This window comes from Cyclopterus lumpus, chromosome 19 (genome assembly GCF_009769545.1).
Source record: "Cyclopterus lumpus isolate fCycLum1 chromosome 19, fCycLum1.pri, whole genome shotgun sequence".
Classification (NCBI taxonomy): Eukaryota; Metazoa; Chordata; class Actinopteri; order Perciformes; family Cyclopteridae; genus Cyclopterus; species Cyclopterus lumpus.
The window spans coordinates 9406154-9425243 of record NC_046984.1 but is presented as its reverse complement, the minus strand read 5'-3'; the positions used below and the strand labels follow the sequence as shown (position 1 = coordinate 9425243).

Here is a 19090-nt window from a genome sequence, read left to right as displayed (position 1 = left end):
TATACAACTATACATATTATGTATAATACATGGTATTTTTAACATGTACATCAAAGTAAAAATAATCTATAATAATAATAATAATAATAAACTAAACGATTACTCGATTAATTTATTGCCAAAAGACACAAAATGATAATGGATTAATTTAAGTCCACTTTAAATTAAAATCTCCCAATTAACTAGTTTCAGCTTCCTAAATGTGAATATTCATTGATTTTTTAAAATGATTTAAAATATGTATTATTATGTAATATTTCTAGATATATCTATCTAACTGCTAGTTAGACAAAATAACACGTTTTAATATGTCAACAAGAGATGGGCTTTAGTTTTTACAAATTTACATTTACTGGACAAAATAGAAAATAATTAAGAAGATTGATCGATAATTAAACGTCAATGCAACTTTTGCTATCCATAAATCTGTAGATTATTTACTCTGTCTTTTTTGAAAATAGTAAAAAAAAAATGTTCCTCATAATTTCTCAAAGCCCAAGTTGACATATTCAAACATCAAAATATATACAAGTGCAATATTGTAGACGATGAAAAAAATCCAAACAAAAATTCAGAAAAGTTATGGAATTTGTATTTTTTTTTAAAATGATTGAATTGATTATCAAATAAGTTGTTGATTATTTTCTGACAATTGCTTACAGATTAACTGACTGTTTGCAGCCCTGTAATAAGCATCTTAATAATAATGCCATGTGCGTAAAGTACATACAATCAAGACAAGGTAATGTGTTAATATCAATTTATTATCTTTTTTTATTTTTTTGTATTACTTTTTAAAGCACCCCATTACTTTTCCAATACATACTTTAAGACCCTTCTTCCTTCTTGTCCTCAGCCCTGTAATGGCTTGATTTGGAATAGTATAGGATTTTAACCCCCCCACCCCACGAAAACTCTGCAAAACACAGATGAGCCTGTGCTGCTTCTTTGTCTTCATCTTTCATCCAGGCATGATGCAGGAACTGAGACCTCCTGCTCTCTCCACGACCTCTGACACTGACAACAACCCGTCTAAAAACACTACCACACCGATTTCCCCAACACAAAGGCCGCCCCGAAACCCGCCGGTCTTAGTTTATATAAGAAGTTTATGCATGCACTGAGATTCCAACCGAGCATAAAGTAGTAGGTTATACAGGGAATTGTCTTGCGCTGGTGTTTCTGAGTCATACAAACAGCAGGGTGATTATGTTTTTTCACTTTTTTTTTTTTTTTTTCCAATTTAAAATAAAATATTTTTAAAAAACACCAACAATAACATTTACAATTATTTCTGATCTCCTTCGATTAAATTAACCTACAGAAGCACAGAGTGCAACTAAAAACACTGAATGGTGTCTTTATCTGTGAGGACGGGCTGCTGCGGTCACTGCAGCTGTGCCGGCACATAAGGGTGCACGTTCACAGCAGCTCAGTCGACACCCGTCCTCTTCTTCTTCTTCTTCTTCTTCTTCTAGGATTGTGCACGTCTTTCTTCTCTTTTTGTCCGTGCTTCCTTTGAGAGCTTCTGTGTGGAAACTTATTCCCACAATAAAAACAAATAAGTAAAAAGGAAATCCAGCATTCACATTTACATTCCAGTGCCCAATTGTAAAATCTTCAATTTTTTCCTGTGAGAGTTCAGAGGAGGTCAGAGTTCACGTGAATAAGTGGGATGTTGCAGCTGTAGGAGTGTCTTTTAAAATGCAATTGTTTTGTCTAAAGAAAGTGGCAATATAACTAGACATTACCGCTTTACACACATACATGAATCATTAACAATTATTAATAATCCCTTATTAATAATCATTAATACCTTGAATACACACCATACCTGACAACAGTTTATCATCTATTTTTTATACAGTCAAAAGCGGGCCCTCTTCTTCACAAGAAAAATGGGAAAATAATTACAACAACAATTACATCAGGATTAGTTATGGTAATATTGACACCTATAGAAAATGCAGTTGGAGTTGTCGCTCTAAATCTTGAATTCAATACTCATTTGACTATATCAAAATTACTATCATGATCTTTGTTACACTATAAAACCAATGACTCATTTTAGTTTGTACTATTCCCATAAATATGTACAGCAAAGATCAAAAATGTGGAGTGATCTTCAATGCCAGTGAAACTTGGACAGGTACGGTACGTTTCATTTGGTCATGTTTACAAATGTCTTGTTTTTTTGTACATCTATCTCATGCATGGGGTGACTCCCATAGACACCTATGTTGTTTATATATTCAATATGTCATGAATGCCAGAAAGCTTTTTTTGTATTTTTACATGTCCACACAAATGTGTCTCCACATCCCAGCTGCATTTTAAGAACAGAGTATATTACTTTACAAACATTCTGTTTTTAAATCATCTTGCAGTCATCAAATAAAAATTTTGATTGCACGACATCCCTTTAAGAACCCCTTAAAGGCATTGGTGACGTTCCAAGAAACTTGTTTTTGTGTTTTTTTTATACACTTAATACAAAAAAATCAACAAAACATCAACAGTTGTAAATCAATAAAAGTGTTTTCAAATCCCCCAGCAGGCTGGAGACCAAAGTCACCCATCTTTTGTGATTATCCCCTTTTTTCCTTTCTGGAGCTGCAGTTACAAGTGCTTGCTAGATTTATCTGGACTCTACAGACTACATACAAGTACATACACAATGCAAAAGAACACATTTTTCCCTTCCCCCATCCTTCTTTCTTTCTCCATTCCAGCATAGAACATCATAGAAGAAGACACGGCTGCCATTCCCTCTCTCTGCAGCCTCTGGGAGAAAAAAAGGGCAAAATAACCCTCCTCTCACACTTCCTGTCTCACTTTGATACAGGTAGTAACAAAGATAAAAACATTAAACACAAACCTCTTTTTTTTGTTTTGTTTATCTAAAGTCACCTTAATCCAGTGGTATTACAGGTGGTTACATTCCTCCCTCCCTCTTTTATACCTGTGAGAATGGGAGAAAGCCTCTCTACCCACCCTGAGTCTAAAGGAGCAGGCTGCAGCTCAACAATGTCAGTTTGTCCTCTCTCTGCCTCTGATGGGGACTGATCTCTTTCTGTGCATTAAGAGGAAAGGGGGATATCCTTTCAGCTATTCTGAGAGGAGAGATCAGTCCAAGAAAGGACGCGAGGCAAGGTGGCAAGCTGAGAGTATTGAGATGCAACCTGGGATAGCTACCTTCCTAAATCACTGCCCCTTTTCATGCTACCACCCTGCCGCCTAAGAGTAGGAGAGATGGGAGCCATTAGAGATGTGTGAAGTGACTGAGGTGCTTCGGCTCAGGACCCCGTCGCTGCCCCCGGCTCCTCCAGGCCCTCCGCCGGACGCCGTCCTCCTCAGAGGCTGGGGGCTGTTCCTCAGGGCCATCAAGCCGGGGGCACCGCGCACAACCAGCCCGGCGCCGGAGTAGATTCCCCCCTGTGAGGAGGAAGAGGAAGAGGAAGAGGAGGACGGGCCAGAGATGGAAGGAGGGGCAGGCGGCGGGGGAGGTAGCATGGCCAGGGACTGAGAGGAGGAGCGTGAGGGCAGGTGATGGGAGAAGGGCAGGGGGTGTGGGTGGGCCAGGTCGCCGCCGGAGCCTCGCACTCCAGCCCACTCCCGCTCCCTCTCCTTCTCCCGCTCCCTCTCTCGATCCCGCTCCCGCTCACGGTAGAGCTGCGGCGTGCTCTGGTGGTGGTAGTGCTGGGGCAGGTGGTGGCGCTGGTGGTGCGAGGAAGAGGAGGACGAGGACGAGGAAGATGAGGCGGAGGAGCGGGACGAGTGGTGCACCTCCCTCCCGTCCCGCCCCAGCCCCAAGGCCATTCCCAGTGGGTGGGAGGACGAGGAGGACTCGCTCCTGCGGTCCCCTGCGCCGCTGCCGCTACTGATGCCGCTGCTGCTGCTGCTGTTGTGGCTGCGGCGGGAGTGCGGCTGCGGCGGCATGTTCTGCGGGTGCATGCCGTGGCTCCAGTGGCCGGCAGAGCGGGAGCTGGGGGGCGGGACGTTTGGGTAGCCCTGCATGGGGTAGGCCTCACTGGGGATGCCCGTCAGGGCCATGTTGCTGAAGCCCAGACGCAAGCTCTCGGAGTCAAAGGACTCGATCTCGCTGGCCTGCCGCTCCAGGAGGGTGCGGATGCGTTCGGAGCGCTCGTTCTGCAGGGAAAGCATCTCTTCCTCGATCTGGGGAAAAAGCAGGAGACAACACAATGTCATTTTTCTTTCAATGTTAATATTATTAAAATGTGATCAAATATTTTCCCAATCCAAGATTCTAGATTGCAAACGTGAAGCTCTTTGGGAACCCGTTTATAATTACTGCATACCATCTAACCACAAGTTCGGGTTGCCCTTGATCAAAACACGCAATATTGCATAGCAGATGGAGTTGCTCTGTTGTCATGGAAATGTAGATGTGATTGTTGTCTTTATGAGCATCTACACAGTAGATCTTGTGATTGTTTTTGTCCGCTGCTGTTTCCGGGGTCAAGAATGAACTTTGTATCAGAACTTCTAAGTAACATGGACGGGTAGTCCTTGAAGAACAACTCCGTACGCTTTGATGTGATATGATTGAAAGAGAGCTCCAGAACAACTACTAAGAAGACAGTGGTTCAGTGGTGAGCAGGGTTGTCTTTCAATCAGAGGATCGGCGGTTCGATCCCCGCTCCTCTCGTCCTTGAGCAAGACACTTAACCCCAAAATTGCTCCCGTAGCTGCGTCTACGGTGTATGAATGTGTGTGAATGTTAGTTACTGCTGATGTGCAGGTGGAACCGTAGCTCCTCCCATCAGCATGTGAATAGGGGTGAATGGGTGAATGATGTCATGGCCCATGGGGTGAAAGCCGCTATTGAAGGGGCATTTGTGGAAGAACATTTTAAGTTAATCGTAGAAGAACATATGACAACAAAAGGTCATATCTGAATTTTCTTTAAAGCGAACCATGTCATAGCTAAAAAAGTCAGTTTACAATCTTCTCTGCAACTGGATTCCTAAAATTCACCAGAGGCGTTTACTACATTTTAAGGAGCTTTGCTTTCATACAAGTGATTGCCAAAGGCTCTAACCCTCTGCTCCAGCAGGGCGCGACGGATGGACACCCTCTGCTCCAGGTCCTTGACCTCTCGATCGTGCTGCGTGTCGGTGTGGATCTTGATCTTGCTCTGGTAGGCGTTAAGCAGCTCCAGCTCCTGCTGCAGCTGCATCCGCAGCACTTTGTACTCCGCTTCCTGAGTCTCATCCAATCTCAGCTAAAAGACAGAAAAAAAAGAGGGAGTGCCATGAAAAATGGATTTGGCATGATTGTATGGGAGACAAATTGTGTGTCAGTGTTGAGGAAAAGAAGAGTTTCAAGAACGAAAGGAAAAGAGAGCGGAGAGGATGAGGAGTGGTGTTTAATGAATCAGTTTGGGCCTGTATATGCTGTGTTCAATAGGAGGGAATAGAACTAAACTCACAACTAAGTCATATTAATAACAAACTGTTATCCACATTAATCAGGATAACCTTACAAAATGTTGCACAACAGTTGAAATACTTTGACCCGAGTGTGTTTGATGCCTGGCTCCAGGAGAGAGATTACATGTTCATTTGAAAGACTTTCTTAATTAAAAATAATAAATAAATAATGTCGTTTTTCCTGACCACTGGTTTGAGTTTAATCAGGGAATGGGAAAGCTTCCCAACGAGACTTGAACCACAGCAGGAGGAGATGTGCGGACAGACAAGGGCAGCAGGGATTTGGCTTACTGAGCTTACCTGGCACGCTGCCAGGAGGTCATTAAAGAGGCACGAGGCATTATATCATTGAAGGGAACAAGACATTTTGTAACGTTCCTCTTCTCATTATGTCTCGTTTATTTAAAAGCTTGGGGTTTTGTGTGTAAGTATGAGTCCCGTGCTGAGAGGGAAGCATGTTGAGAGTTTAGTGGAGTGGGGTCAAAACTTATATTTGACTATTTAAGAAGCAAAACCCTCCCAAGCAGCGGTGGAATGAAACCAAGTACATTTACTAAAGTACAGTAATACTGGATTTGAACATTTAATTGTGCCAGTTTCTCAAATGTAAGGGTTTGCTGCTGTTCCTTGTAATTATTTCAACAATTCTTAGTTACATTTTTTTATTATTCTTACAGGGGCCCTTTTCAGCATCTAGTACTTTGATGTTGATGAAATTGTACGTAACTTTGATACTTTAATCCCATTTCAAAGTAGTGTTCAGGGTGGTGCTTATATATTAAATGAAATTCTGTTTAAAAGGTGCTAGGGGGTAATACCAGTTATATAAAGCCTTGTGTGGCTCCAGAGGAAGCTGTATGAAGTCTGATCAATTTAAACATGTTGTCATGTTGTTGAATGTGTGGAATAAGAATAAAAGACTCCTGCTGCATGGATTTTCTTTTTAACTTGAGTCTGACTGTTACAGGGACGCAATGCCAAATAGTCTTTGGAAGATAAAATGGATCGAATTATTATGAGACTGAACATCCGAGTCCTGAATTAGAAAACATTTTCTTTCTTTACAGTGTTCTCACATTTATTCACTGAACTGAGATATCACATTTTTATCAAAGCTGTCCCCACTGCTCAGCTTTCTCCTCACGAGGTAAAAGGGCGTTTGAGGAAGAGTGTTTTAAACTTAGAAGAAACAGGACGGTTCAGACCATTTGGTTTAAAACTGGGAAAAGTGGGTTCAGGTGGAGATTAAAGGTACCAGGAGGCTTGTTGGCGGGCGGGATGGCAGGCAGGTGGACGGGCAGGACCCCCCCGGGCCGGGCACAGCATAGCCGGTGTGGTGCGAGTGTGAAATGAACAACGTCTCCTTGCCTTACTCACAGCCTGTGTGGACAGCATATCATTGATGGAGTGGTCATACTGCTCGGCCAGGATGGCCAGCTTACGGGTCTGCTCGTCCTTCAGGCGCTTCAGCACGGCCTTGTGGTCCGACTTGGGCGTGTTCTCCAGCAGGTGGTTGCGCAGCGCCTTGTACTGACGGGTTTGGATCTTACAGGTGTCCTGGAACTGACGCTTAATCTGCAGCTCTTTGGACTGGAGGAGAGAAGAGAGAAGGAGGCAGCTGGGCTAAAGTGCTCCTGTGGTTTTACAAATGAACACGGAGAGGGATGTTACAAATCTGTTTGTTTGGGGGTATTTTTACACCCTTTTGTACAGACGAATTTTGATAGCAAAATGCTGAAACGAATAATTTTCACAACCTAATACCTGTCAAATGTTGGGTGTTTCACAGGGACACCGTCACAGCCAAAATTACATTACATCGTTGTTTTATGAAGGTCGGACAAGTTAAATACATCACAAAAGTCATGCTTATCCATGCTCCGATGTATCTTTTACATCTTTCTATCTTATTATAGTTATTATAATTCTATTTATATTCAGCTGTAGGGTAGTAAAATTAATTTCAACTCAACTCAACTAAGAGTTATATTCATACTGCGATTGATACCACTAATCATCGTCAGTGGTAAGTAATGATTATGTACGTGTATGCATGTATGATTATTTGGTTTAACGATTAAAAGGGTACTTAGAGAGTTTGAACTATAGTTGTATAGTTCACCTATTTGTCAGCTGCTGTTTAAACCAAACATTTCAGATGTAAATCAACAACTTTAGAACAACTTAAATATGAACAGATGAGTACATTTGGATTAAAAATTGTTCCTTTAACAGCAAAGTGATTTATCGGCATTGACATCTAATGAGGAAAAACACCAACGTTACATATTCTTAAAACATGTTTGAACTGCTTCCAATACACAGCCTACTTGTGAGCTCTTTAAATGAATATATGCCCACAAGTTACCAAGTTAACGTACATAAATAATATTTCCACCGTATCCGAGATGAAACCCAGACACAGAACCTGTTTTATGGTCGCTGGCTGTTGACAAAGGGGCGGCACCACAGACGGAGGTCAAACGTGTGATGATACAGGAGGATGAGGGCCAAAACGATAAAGGGATTTATCAATAAAATAAGATTGGGGAAATTAGGGGGAAAAAATAATACAAATTAAGACAACGTGGTAATAATGGAAACAAAATCATAAAAACAAACAAGACAATGATTTTCACACAAAACTATTTATTTTTTGTGTAAAGAAAAAAAAAAAAAAATCTGGAAGGATAACAAAAACTGTTCTATGCGTGCGAGCACACAGCCACAGTACGCCAACACTCATGCAAAATGGCCGCCAAACAGAATGCAGTACTAGTCTTACAAATACCGCATAAATAAAATAATTATATATATATATATATATATATATAAAAACATAAACACTTAAGGTGATATAACTGTGTGGAAATGGTGTCACAAAACAGAATACAAACATGTAAACATACACAGAGGAACAGGAAATAACTGGAACACAAAATTAAATCAATGGCAAATAAGTTACATTCAAATAAAAACGTCTTTCTTAAAGCTAGACTTCCCAAATGCAGGCCACCAAAAAGAAGTGTCAAACTTTTCTCTCCCCTCTGGGTCAAATACAGTTAAGATTGAGTTTTCCTACTCAGAAATATTCCTCCACGTAAATAGCTCAAATGTCGTCCTTCTGTGAAATACAATGTAGGGCATCTTTTTCCTACATAATTATCATGTATAGGCACTAATGCATTGTTCTCATCTTAATCAGACTTCCTTGCACTTATGAACGTTTATAAATTCTAACGCTCTCAGGTCTGCATGTATCGATAGAACATGTTCTTCAAAACATGGTTCATCTGGACTTCACTCAATTAAATGTACAAATCAGAGCTTTTTGGTGTTTAAGTCTACAAATTTCCAAGAGTATGAGATACAAAATAAAAAAACAGCACTATTAACTGTCAAGTTTCCAGTTGGTCCGACTGAAGTAAAGCGGAAACGATTAATCGATTGACAGATTCATATTATTATAAAAATATTCTCTGGTCTCAGCTTCTTAATTAAGAGGATTTGGGTTTTTTTACCGGTCATATGTCAATGTAAGCTGGATATCTTTGGTTTTGGTCAAACATTTCAAAGGCTTAACAACGTTCGTTAGAAAGGATAATGGCAGAGTCATCACTAATGAAAATAATCACTCTCAACTGAAATGATCTGTTTTACCACATTTCCTTTTTTTTTTTTTGGAGCAGTGCAAAATTAAACCGATGTCTGCGATTACTGGATATCTTCTTTTTATATGATGGTCGTCCATTCTAACCTTCGCATTCAGTAGTTGTTTTTATCTTTGGACTTATAAAATGATTGCATGTCTCAAAAGATTGTCTATATGGGTTCATATAAATTAAGCTACACTGAAATATTAAATAGTTGTATTATTATATTATACTTTCACTACTCAAAAGTATATCCTGCGTTCTTACTCTAAATGTTGGAAATATCACATCAAAAGAAACATTTGTGCAAACAGTTGTAACTAGGCACTCAACTGCTGTACGTTTATAGGTTTAATAAAAGGGAACAATATCTAAATGTTTACATGGTAAATCTTAACAAAGATTATTGTATGAAGTGCAACAACAACAACAACAACAACAACAGTATATCCAACTAGAATCTGATAGATAATGGATATAATGACGATGAACATAAAACAATGAGCTGGATAGGCTTATTGTTTCGGTTAAATGGCCATAAACTTTATTAAAGTCCTATAAATTCAGACTTTCTGCTTATTCTTTTCCACTTGGACTTCTAAATAGAAGAACTACACATCAAAATGGTCTCAGAGGTGTCTGTCCAGCCGTTATGCCGACTGAGGCTAGTGTTCAGGGTGATGTTAGTGACGTCATCAGGTTGGTTTGGGGGGTTTTCACAGTATTTGGAGAGTGAAATTACAGCCATGAAGCTATGCAACACTAATATTTGTTCTAAGCACTGATATAACATTGCAACCTTTGAAATAAGACTACTATAAAGAAAAACAAAAGATTGCACAAAACTGGTCTTAAAAATAACCATAACAAAAATATTTGTCTTACAAATGAAGAGCAAAATAATAAAATAAAATAAAAACTTTTACAAAAAGCACAATAATGAAAACTTCACTGGGTTTGGTACAGTAACCGTGGGTTCAGCTGCATGTTTTAGGTTGGCAGGGCCCGGCTATTCAACAGTACGCCATGTTTGGATAAGCTTCAGCAGCCAAAATCACTTTCAGCCAGTGCACACAGGCAGAATGTCTGCAGGCCAAAACACAGCTCATCTTTTAGAAATGTGACCAAAAACCAGTTTGGGAGTTATGCAACAAGACAGACATGTGGGCCCAACTCAAAAAAGACACACAAAAGGATGGTTGAAAAAAAAAAAGAAAGAAAAAAAAAAGAGCATGATCTCATGCTCACACACTTTACTTCAATTTGTCTCACACGGTTGCTATCTCCATGGCCGAGCTTTCCCCCTGACAAACCTTCCGGATGAAGTTCGTCTCAACCCGCACTCCCACCTTGCCACCTCATGGAACAACCTCTCTTCACTCCTCTGACTCTCCCTCTCCCTTTCTCTCCCTCTCTCTCTCTCCCTCCTCTCCCTCTGTCTTCTCTCTCTGACCTCCCTGGGAAGCAGTTGAGGCAGCCGGCTCGGGGTCTCTTTCTTCAAGAGGCCCAGAGTTTGGAGTTTGATCCTGAAATTGAGCGGGAGCTTTTTAAGGAGCTGTCCGGCAAGTTTTAACACCACGGAGTTAGCCAGGTCTGCCAGGCCCCCGAGGGGGCGTCGACCAAACCGCTTCACCCAGAGAAGGCCCTTGGCCAAGGGAGAGGTGTTACTGCAGCGAGTCTGATACTCAAAAGGTAAGCTCTTTAGAGGGACTGGGATTTTGGACTGGCGCCCTCCCCAGTTGCGCCCTGCTTTGGGAAACATCTCATAGAGGTTACGCTCAGCCATCCCGCCCAAGACCGACTGGCACATAGCAAACAGGGGTCGAGGCAGCCGGAAAAGAACTCGCATGCAGAGGCGGTTGACTTTGCGGGGTGCGTGCTGGAAGAAGTCGCGGGCCGGCCTGACAATCAGCACCACCACCAAGTACAGAGAGAGGAAGAGCGAGGGAGAGCTGAGGAAGGAGGCTGAAATTAAAATCATGGGGATGTAATAAATCCCCAAACTGAGGGAGAGTCCTAAACTGAAGAGGCTGCTGGCCCAGAGGCTGAGCGACAAGTAGGTGGAGAGAGACAGGGAGCAGCATGAACGAAGGAAGAGGTACGAGAAGAAGAGTGCCAAACAGGCAAGCTCAGCGGAGAGGAGAACAGAGGCCACCGAGGGCAGAGGAGGTGAGCGACGGAGCGAGAGGAGGAAGATGGAGAGGAGCAGCAAAGTGAGGTTGGAGGGCTGGGCAGCCGCGGAAAGGGAGAGGAGAAGGCAGATGGCGTGAGAGAGGAGTGAAGGAAAAGAAGTCTGGGAGGGGGGAGAATGGGGAGAGATGGGTTGGGACTCCAGCTCCTCTGCAGCATCAGGGAAGTAAAACTCAGACAGCTCGTCAATCGCTCGCGCACGGATTCGTCTTTTTTCTGGGGACAGGGATGAGACGAACTCTGATGGGCAACCATCAGCCACGCCCCTGCCCTCTTCTTCCTCGTCTGTGTCTACATGAGAAGTTTTACTGTGATCATCCTCGTACTCCCACTGCACTCCTACTTCCCTCAGCTCTGTACCCTCTTCACTGACTTTCCACTCCTCCTTCTCAGCCTCATCATTTGTGACATTTGTGTCATCAAGCTCATCCTTCCTTTCAACCACAGGGACACTCACGCCGCCCTCCTCCACTCCATCAAGTTCATCCTCAACATCATACATCTCAACAGCCACCACCTCGCTCTCCTTTTCTAACTCGCCATCGCTCTCGTCACCCCCCTCTACTCCTACCACCCCCGCCTCACTGTCCCAGCTGCCGCTCGGCCCCTCTGTTGTCTGTCCCTCTCCCTCCTCACTCACTTTGAGGCTCTTGGGCTGCTGGCGGACCTCCACGGCGTGTTTCTGACGCAGCTCTTGCTCACGCCTCTTGTTATACTCCATCTGGTTGGTGAGCTCCGTCTGGTGCTGCGTGCGGATCAGGTCGGCCCGCGTGCGCTGCACCAAACCCAGCTGGCGGAACTCCAGCTCCTGGGTGGACTCGTGGTGACGAAGAAGCATCGCACACTCCAAGTCCTTCAGAGTCTGCTTCTTGTTCAGTTCCTAAAAGAAGAAAAGGAGATGGTAAAGTGGCAGGAAGGACACTGAAATATTGTGAGGAGAGGAAGCTATTTTCTACAGATTTATGGAAGGAGAATCTGAGAATATTTAAAGTGTATTTCTTATTCATTTAATTTCTAAGATATTTTAAATATATTTCTTTTAGTTAGTCTCTACAATCAAGCGAGCATATGGCCCACTGATGAAAGCCTGAGATCTGTGTCTGTTGCGACATTTCCGGGAAAAAGCAGCACTGTTTGGATCACTGGGAAGTGGGATCCAAAATAATACATTCAAATCCATCTTATTTGGTTTAGATATTTTTTATTGTCCCACTAGGGAAAATTAGTCCCACCGGCCATTTTAACAAGAAGTCTTAGTCTATTATTGTTGATTTCCAAACAAAGCAATAATATAAAATATTAAAATGTTAAGAGAAAAGTCTTTGCTGGACTTTTTTTAGAGGTAGCATCAACATGGGAGTTTCACCAAAGAGAACGAAATAGCGATCTTTGAGATTGTAACTTTAAAGCAGTTGCATTTGACTACTTTATATTTAAACATTATTTAATAATTTGTCCATTCCAAAAAATAGCATGCAAAATTAATTTTTTTATCTGTTTTTATTAACTACCTGAAGATGATTTTGCTACCTGATAATGTAATTTACCAACTCCCTCCAAGACTGTGCCTGAATATGTCCACCTCCACTTTGCTCAAAGAGTACAAAGACTTAAACCAGTAAATGTACACAGCAAAACAATACAACATTGAGACCGATCTGTTTGAATTCTCCTGGAAGGCAGGCTGTTTAATAAAATATGTTTTAGGAGAATTTAACTGTTGATTATCTCATTTAAAAAAAGGTACCTCTCGGAGCAGGTCCTGCTCTAGGTTGTGGCGTGCCAGTAGCATCTTCCTCTTGTACTGGCGACATTGCAGCTCATAATACTGCCTCTGCCGCCGCAGCAGGCCTGCCTCTTCCTCCGCCTGTAGCTGCTGCAGACACTCCTTCTGATGCACCAACCACTCTTGCTTCTCTCGCTTTGGTGTCGACTGGTTCTCATTCAGTTCCTGGAGAGGAAGAAAGACGACTAGTGTTAGCTGAATAGGCTGAAAGAGTAGTGCTGTTTGTATATCGTTAGTAAGATGCAGGGTTCAGCTTAAGTCGCAGGGTAGTGGTGAAAAGAAAATGGAAGTTACACTCTTATTGAATTAAATTGTATAGTGGAATCAGTAGTATGGTAAAGCTCATCAACAGAGGCCAATTTATGCAAAACAGGAACTATGTTTCCGTCCATAATTCTTGTTTGTGGTTGTGAGCAGACTGCTGACAAAACAAAGAAGCACCTCTTTGAGCTGCTCTTTGCGTTGGCGATACTGCCGTTTCTGGGACTCCAGCAGACCCGTCAACTCCTTCTTTTGCTGGCCCAGTATGTGCTGCTGGAACTTCTTCTCCTCAGTCAGAACTGCCTTTGTCTAAGAAAAAAAAAAAAACACAATCTCATTAACGTCAGAGTACTTTTTTTTTTTAAACTCGCTGTAAATCAGGTATTTTTCAGATTACAGATCTCCCCCCTTTAGTTTCTCTGATTGTTATGTCAAGCCGTGTGCTTGTTGACATGTCTAGTTTTCCCATCTCGTATTCATCTCGCCCTCTGATCTCATATTATCACTCACTCACCCTCCACCAGCTCACCTCCTTCTCCAAGATAGCCTGGTGCTTCTTGGAGAGCTTTTCTCCCTCCATTGAGAAGCTGTTCCTCTGATTCTCCAGCTCTTTATCCAGCCGGAGCTGGTGCTCATCCATCTCTGCCTTCAGCTTGTTCTCCAAGCCCATCAGCTGCTTCTGGTGCTGCCGCCGCATTCGCTTGTACCTGTGAGGGGAAACGGGGCATTGCTTAGCTAGAAGGAACAAGGTTTAACTGAAGGTTTTCCTTGTTCTGTCCATTTTATTTCCAGTTTCATAAGCTATGGTAATGGTAGACTTCCGACCAATCAAAGCGCTTTACCACTACTTGTCATTATTCAACCATTCACACCCATTCATACACTGATCACACTCAACCCCAAATTGCTCCTGTAGAGTGTTTGTGTGTGTGTGTGTGTGTGTGTGTGTGTGTGTGTGTGTATGTGTTTTTATAAGCTGTAGACTGTAACACCCTACTAAATTGTAAGTATGCTTAAGAGCTATACAAAATGAACTTGAACAATATTTTTAGAGAAATATATAGCATGTATGTGTCACGTTACCCTGACATCTGCTCTCTGAGGGCAGAGCCTTGCTCGTGTTCTTGGATCTGACGGGTGACAAGGGAGGCTGTTCTGATGGTGGCAAAATGGTCTCTGCCTCGACGCCGCCTCCCTCCGCCTCCTCCTCCACCTCCACCACCCCCAGCAGCAGCAGCAGCCGCAGCAGCAGCAGCAACAGCAGATGAAGCTTCTCGTAGTGGGTCAACCTCTGGCTGATATGGATCATCGTATATGTTGTCATGGCTCTACATAGAGGAGAGCAAGCAAAGGACAAACAGTTCATGGTGGTTTAAGGATCTGTCTTTTCTCATCCGAGTACTAAATATTTCATACAGTTTAACTACTGAATCAATGAAGATTCACTCAGTCCACCAAACCTTTAGCAGTTGGTTTGGTAGACTTGTTACTGTACTGCGTGATTTTCTGCTTCTCAGTCATGTCATGTCTTCTAAACTAGTGCTGCTCTTGCTTTCAATTTCCTGAAGGTGGGGCAAGTGTGTGTGCGTGTGTGAAATTGGTCAGACCATAAAAGCTTGTCCAAACCCAGAATTTGACTAAGTCAAAGTAAAGAATAAAGATGGGGTTTGACACTCAACATACCCGCCCACAGACAGTACAACATTTGGACTGACCAGGGGCTTGTGCAGGACGGAGCTGTTGGAGGTGACGGTGTGCTCTCCCTCCTGCATCATGGCCATCTCCCCGCTGTCGTCAGAGCCGTCTGCCAGGCTATTGACCGAGCTGCTCTGGGAGCTGGCACTGATTGACATGGATGGTAGAGAGTGGGAGCTCTCCATGCTGTTGACTGTGCCGGTGCGCAGCATATACTGCTCCACATCCTGGTGGAAAAGAAAGTGGAAATTTGGTCAAAACTGTCAAGAGGTTTAGGACGGTTTCTTTACTACATAGGTCATAGTTGTGTACTGGCCAGTTTATAGCATACATCTATTAATGTATTCCATAAATACCTTTCTTAGCAGACAAACAGTAACATATGAAACAAGCCAACAGTAAGACACAGGCCTACTCTAGAAAAGTGCAGCCCCACATTCTCAGAATTCCTTTATTTCCTTTTCGGGGGAACAACCAACTGGATTTAAATGTCTAACAAAGGCCTTTGTATGGAGAGGAAGGGGCCCGACATTCACAATACATATTGAGAAGTACAATACAAAGGCAGGATGGATGCTAGAAACAGCTGTTTTCCCTTACAGAACCCGATACATGCTTCTTCGTCTTCAAAAATAAAAGGGGTTTGAAGGTTCATCTTCAACGCAACTGTACATTTTTGTTGCGTTTGACTAGACTCCTACAAACATTTCAGTTACTCCAGGCATCTCACTCTGAAGGTTTGGAGACGCATTTAAAACTTAGATAATGACAACTATAGTCTTTTCAAAGGTTTTTACATAGTTCTTGTTTTATGCTTTTGGTTAGTATGAAACACGACATGTGGCTTTAAGGCAATGCAAACGGTTTCACTTCACAAAAATCAGGCTATTCAAAGCAATCCACTGTAATTAAATGGATATCAGTGCTGATCTGGGCATATTTTCAAGGATGGGTAACGGCTCAAATAAATCTGAACAAATGCGATCCTTTCGTCACAGGTTCCCGTTTCATAAACCTCGTCTGCTGGTGTTGCAGCACTGCTGTCATTTATGACAACCGGGTTCTACTCGTATTTATCCATCAGTAATCTTTTGATCTCCCCGACTGTTTTTTAAAAACTTTATCTCTCCCGGCAGCTGTTGGCCTCTTGCTCCACCTCCGTCCCATTAGTACCTCTTCCTCATCGCCTCCTTCTGGCGCGGGGCCGTTGAGGGCCTCGTGGAAGAGGATTTTCTTCATCTTCCGATACTGAAGGTTGTCCAGCTCGCGGACAGCATCCTTGGTGCGGGCGATCAGGTCCATCACAGCTGTTATGGGACGCTCTCTGCATAGGAAATGGTGCTGGTGGATAGAGGGGTGACGAGAATGGGAAATCACAGGATCATTAGTGTCTACGGTCAAGTTCCTTCTATAATCAAGATTAACCAACGGGATACCTACATGGGAGTTGGAGTACGGTTAAGATGTTGATTTTGTTTTGTTCTTCTTATAAACCAGAATAAGTTGCGCAATAACTAAAACTATTGCCTTCATACTGATGATTGTTCCTCCACTCACTGTTTTCCTGACTGATGCCTTTGAAGTTAGGGGGAAATAATGTATTTCCCCAACGGCAACAAGCTGATTTGCTTGTTACGTTATGTTCGAGATCTGGTAACTGGTGAGAAACTTTATTCTTAAATAAATAATTACATTTAAACACCTGATGAACAAAATATAATTAAATGTAATATTTATTGTTATCAATGAAAACCAACAATACCTGACATGTTTGTGCCCGACACTTATTGGAACATACTAATTAGATTCATTCTTTCAATTTAGATTTTGTTTGCTTGATGACAAAGACAATCTTTTACAAAGAGATGATCACATGCTCCGCCTGCCTTCATGTGCGACATCAAACAGCTCTTTGTACCTTGAGCAGCACATCAGAGGTAGGTCTGTCCTGGGCGATCTTCTGCAAACAGGAGTCCACAAAATTTCGAAAATAATCCGACCTGAAAATGATATAATTGTCATTATATAAAGTACCATTCCTGTTGTAATGATAAATGAAAGCAGTTGGTGTTCTTCTAACTAAACCACAGATCAATAAATTCAGGTGGTCCCACATTCATTTAGTTTCTATTTCCCTGTAGACTTCCTGGAAATGTGTGTAAAGACATAAATTAAATCAAGCCTCCATACTTTAAAAAAAAAAAATAGATGAAAAGGCCTCAACATCAAGTCAAGCAACATAATAAAATGCTCCACTTTGCATAACAAATCAACAAAAGTCTTAAAAGGACATTTATGAAGCATCTCCAACTCTCACCAGTGATTAGACTGCAACACAGGGCTCTCATTCTGGGCGATGTGGTATAAGGCACTCATAGCATTCATGTTGAACAGAGGAGGCTTCCTTTCCGCTACAGAGTGACAAAGCACGACAGATAAAGAGCAAGAACAACAAAAGAAGAGAGGAATAAGCAAAGGCACACGCGCACACGCGCACGCACGCACACACACACACACCTTACCCAGCTCTATACAGGTGATGCCAAGTGACCACACATCCACCTTCCCATCGTACTGACCCTCGTCCATGGCCAGAATCACCTCAGGGGCCATCCTGCATGGAGGATACAACAAAGCAATTTCATCCATCCATCCATCCATCCATCCATCCATCCATCCATCCATCCATCCATCCATCCATCCATCCATCCATCCATCTTTCTCTTTCTTTCTTTCTTTGAACCTGGACTGACAGAGATCACCACCTCGGGGCTCACAGCCGTCTTCACCACATGAACAGACACGAGTATCACGAGGGTCATGCCGCCTCATGTCTAATAACAACAGTAACCTGCAGCTCATGAACAGTGGAGTCTGATGTCCTTGTGAGAAATATGCAGGTAGTGCTGAAAGGATTAGTTGACTGACTATAAACTACCAAACACTGGCCGTTTCCATTAGGCCTGTACCAAATATTTTTATTTTTTTTTATTGATAACTAACAATAGTGTTTTGATTTGTGGATTAAAAAGGGACAGTGTGTACATTTTCTAATAAAATACCATGTGCTCACCCCTGGAGAACTATGGTATCTTTAGGATTTCAGTACAACTAGGCAATACTCTTAGCAATACTTTGCTTTTCTACATAGAATTGAAAAACAAATTAAAACAGGATAAGAAGTTATTTATAATTTTGTTAAAATTAAATATTGTTTCTAGAGCAGCAACAGTTATGATTACAACAGCAAAGTCACTATATGAATATCTCACTGAAAACAAATGTAAAATGTTGGAAAAATATATAACATTTAGAAATAATTAAGAACACAGACTACCACCAGTATCAGACATCCTGTGCTCATTGATGCTTTATCTCAGCCAGCAGAGAAGGTCAAATATAAATATATATATATAAATATATATATATATATATATATATATATATATATATATATATATATATTGGCTGCTTGTTTCACTTTTGTTTACATGCATGTACTTGTATTGGCTTTTTAGTTGCAAATAATGTATTACACATACAGTAACAAGCGTAGTTGGCGTTGACTCAAGTAATCTTTACTGTACCTGGTTCACTTCACCACAGCGGCCAATTTGCTCGCGCTTTGCGTGTGTTTGTGTCTGTGTGTGCGTAGTTGGAGGAGCTCAGCCTGACATGAGACAGCCGAGCAAATGCACGCTGCAGCGTGATAATAAATGACATCAAAACATGAAAAAGTATGAATGAAATAGCATCAGTAACGTCGGCGCTTATCCATACTACAATCTCTAATAAATTAGCACAAGGGCCCGTTTAATGCTAAACTTTGGAACGAATCACTACCTTCAGATAATGTAAAACCCAAAAGGCCGTCTGTTCTGGGCTGCTGTAGATATAAATGGCCTTTTCTAAGCTAAGGGAAGTATAATTATTCTTAGTTTTGGGTGATTATACACCGATTAGAACATAATTATGAATATTGTATAAAATATCTGCCAATAAATCCCCCCACATATTAATCAGGTTTTTTTGCATCAGTTTGGGGCAAGGTA

The 19090-nt window shown here is 42.0% G+C and overlaps 1 protein-coding gene across 4 annotated transcripts; it reads right to left on the bottom strand.

Moving 5' to 3' along the window:
• Nucleotides 1-807: 807 nt before the first annotated feature.
• On the bottom strand, nt 808-18432 carry taok2b (TAO kinase 2b). 4 transcript variants are annotated; one of them, XM_034559559.1, is made up of 13 exons: nt 17561-18432; nt 17356-17449; nt 16957-17038; nt 16212-16379; nt 15059-15265; nt 14427-14671; nt 13873-14050; nt 13524-13652; nt 13044-13247; nt 11937-12176; nt 6831-7043; nt 5063-5245; nt 808-4176 (listed from the first exon to the last, which is right to left on the bottom strand). In XM_034559559.1, the coding sequence occupies exons 1-13, from the start codon at nt 17898-17900 to the stop codon at nt 3238-3240; spliced, it is 3222 nt and encodes a 1073-aa protein (XP_034415450.1). In that variant the 5' UTR covers nt 17901-18432; the 3' UTR covers nt 808-3237. The 4 variants fall into 4 exon arrangements, with proteins under 4 accessions (XP_034415450.1, XP_034415446.1, XP_034415449.1 ...); XM_034559555.1 differs by lacking the exons at nt 808-4176; nt 5063-5245; nt 6831-7043 and having other exon boundaries at nt 8616-12176; nt 13858-14050; nt 17561-18412; XM_034559558.1 differs by lacking the exons at nt 808-4176; nt 5063-5245; nt 6831-7043 and having other exon boundaries at nt 8616-12176; nt 13858-14050; nt 17556-18411.
• Between the last annotated feature and the right edge of the window lie 658 nt (nt 18433-19090).

What these genes read in the sequence shown, in the direction of transcription:
- taok2b (XM_034559555.1), bottom strand. Translation starts at nt 17,900, where the DNA reads ATGAGCTGCAGGTTACTGTTGTTATTAGACATGAGGCGGCATGACCCT. An exon ending in GTGTTGCAGTCTAATCACTG is followed by an intron (nt 17,039 to 17,355) that starts GTGAGAGTTGGA and finishes TATCATTTTCAG; the next exon opens with GTCGGATTATTTTCGAAATT. An exon ending in AAGGAGGCGATGAGGAAGAG is followed by an intron (nt 15,266 to 16,211) that starts GTACTAATGGGA and finishes CTTTTCCACCAG; the next exon opens with GATGTGGAGCAGTATATGCT.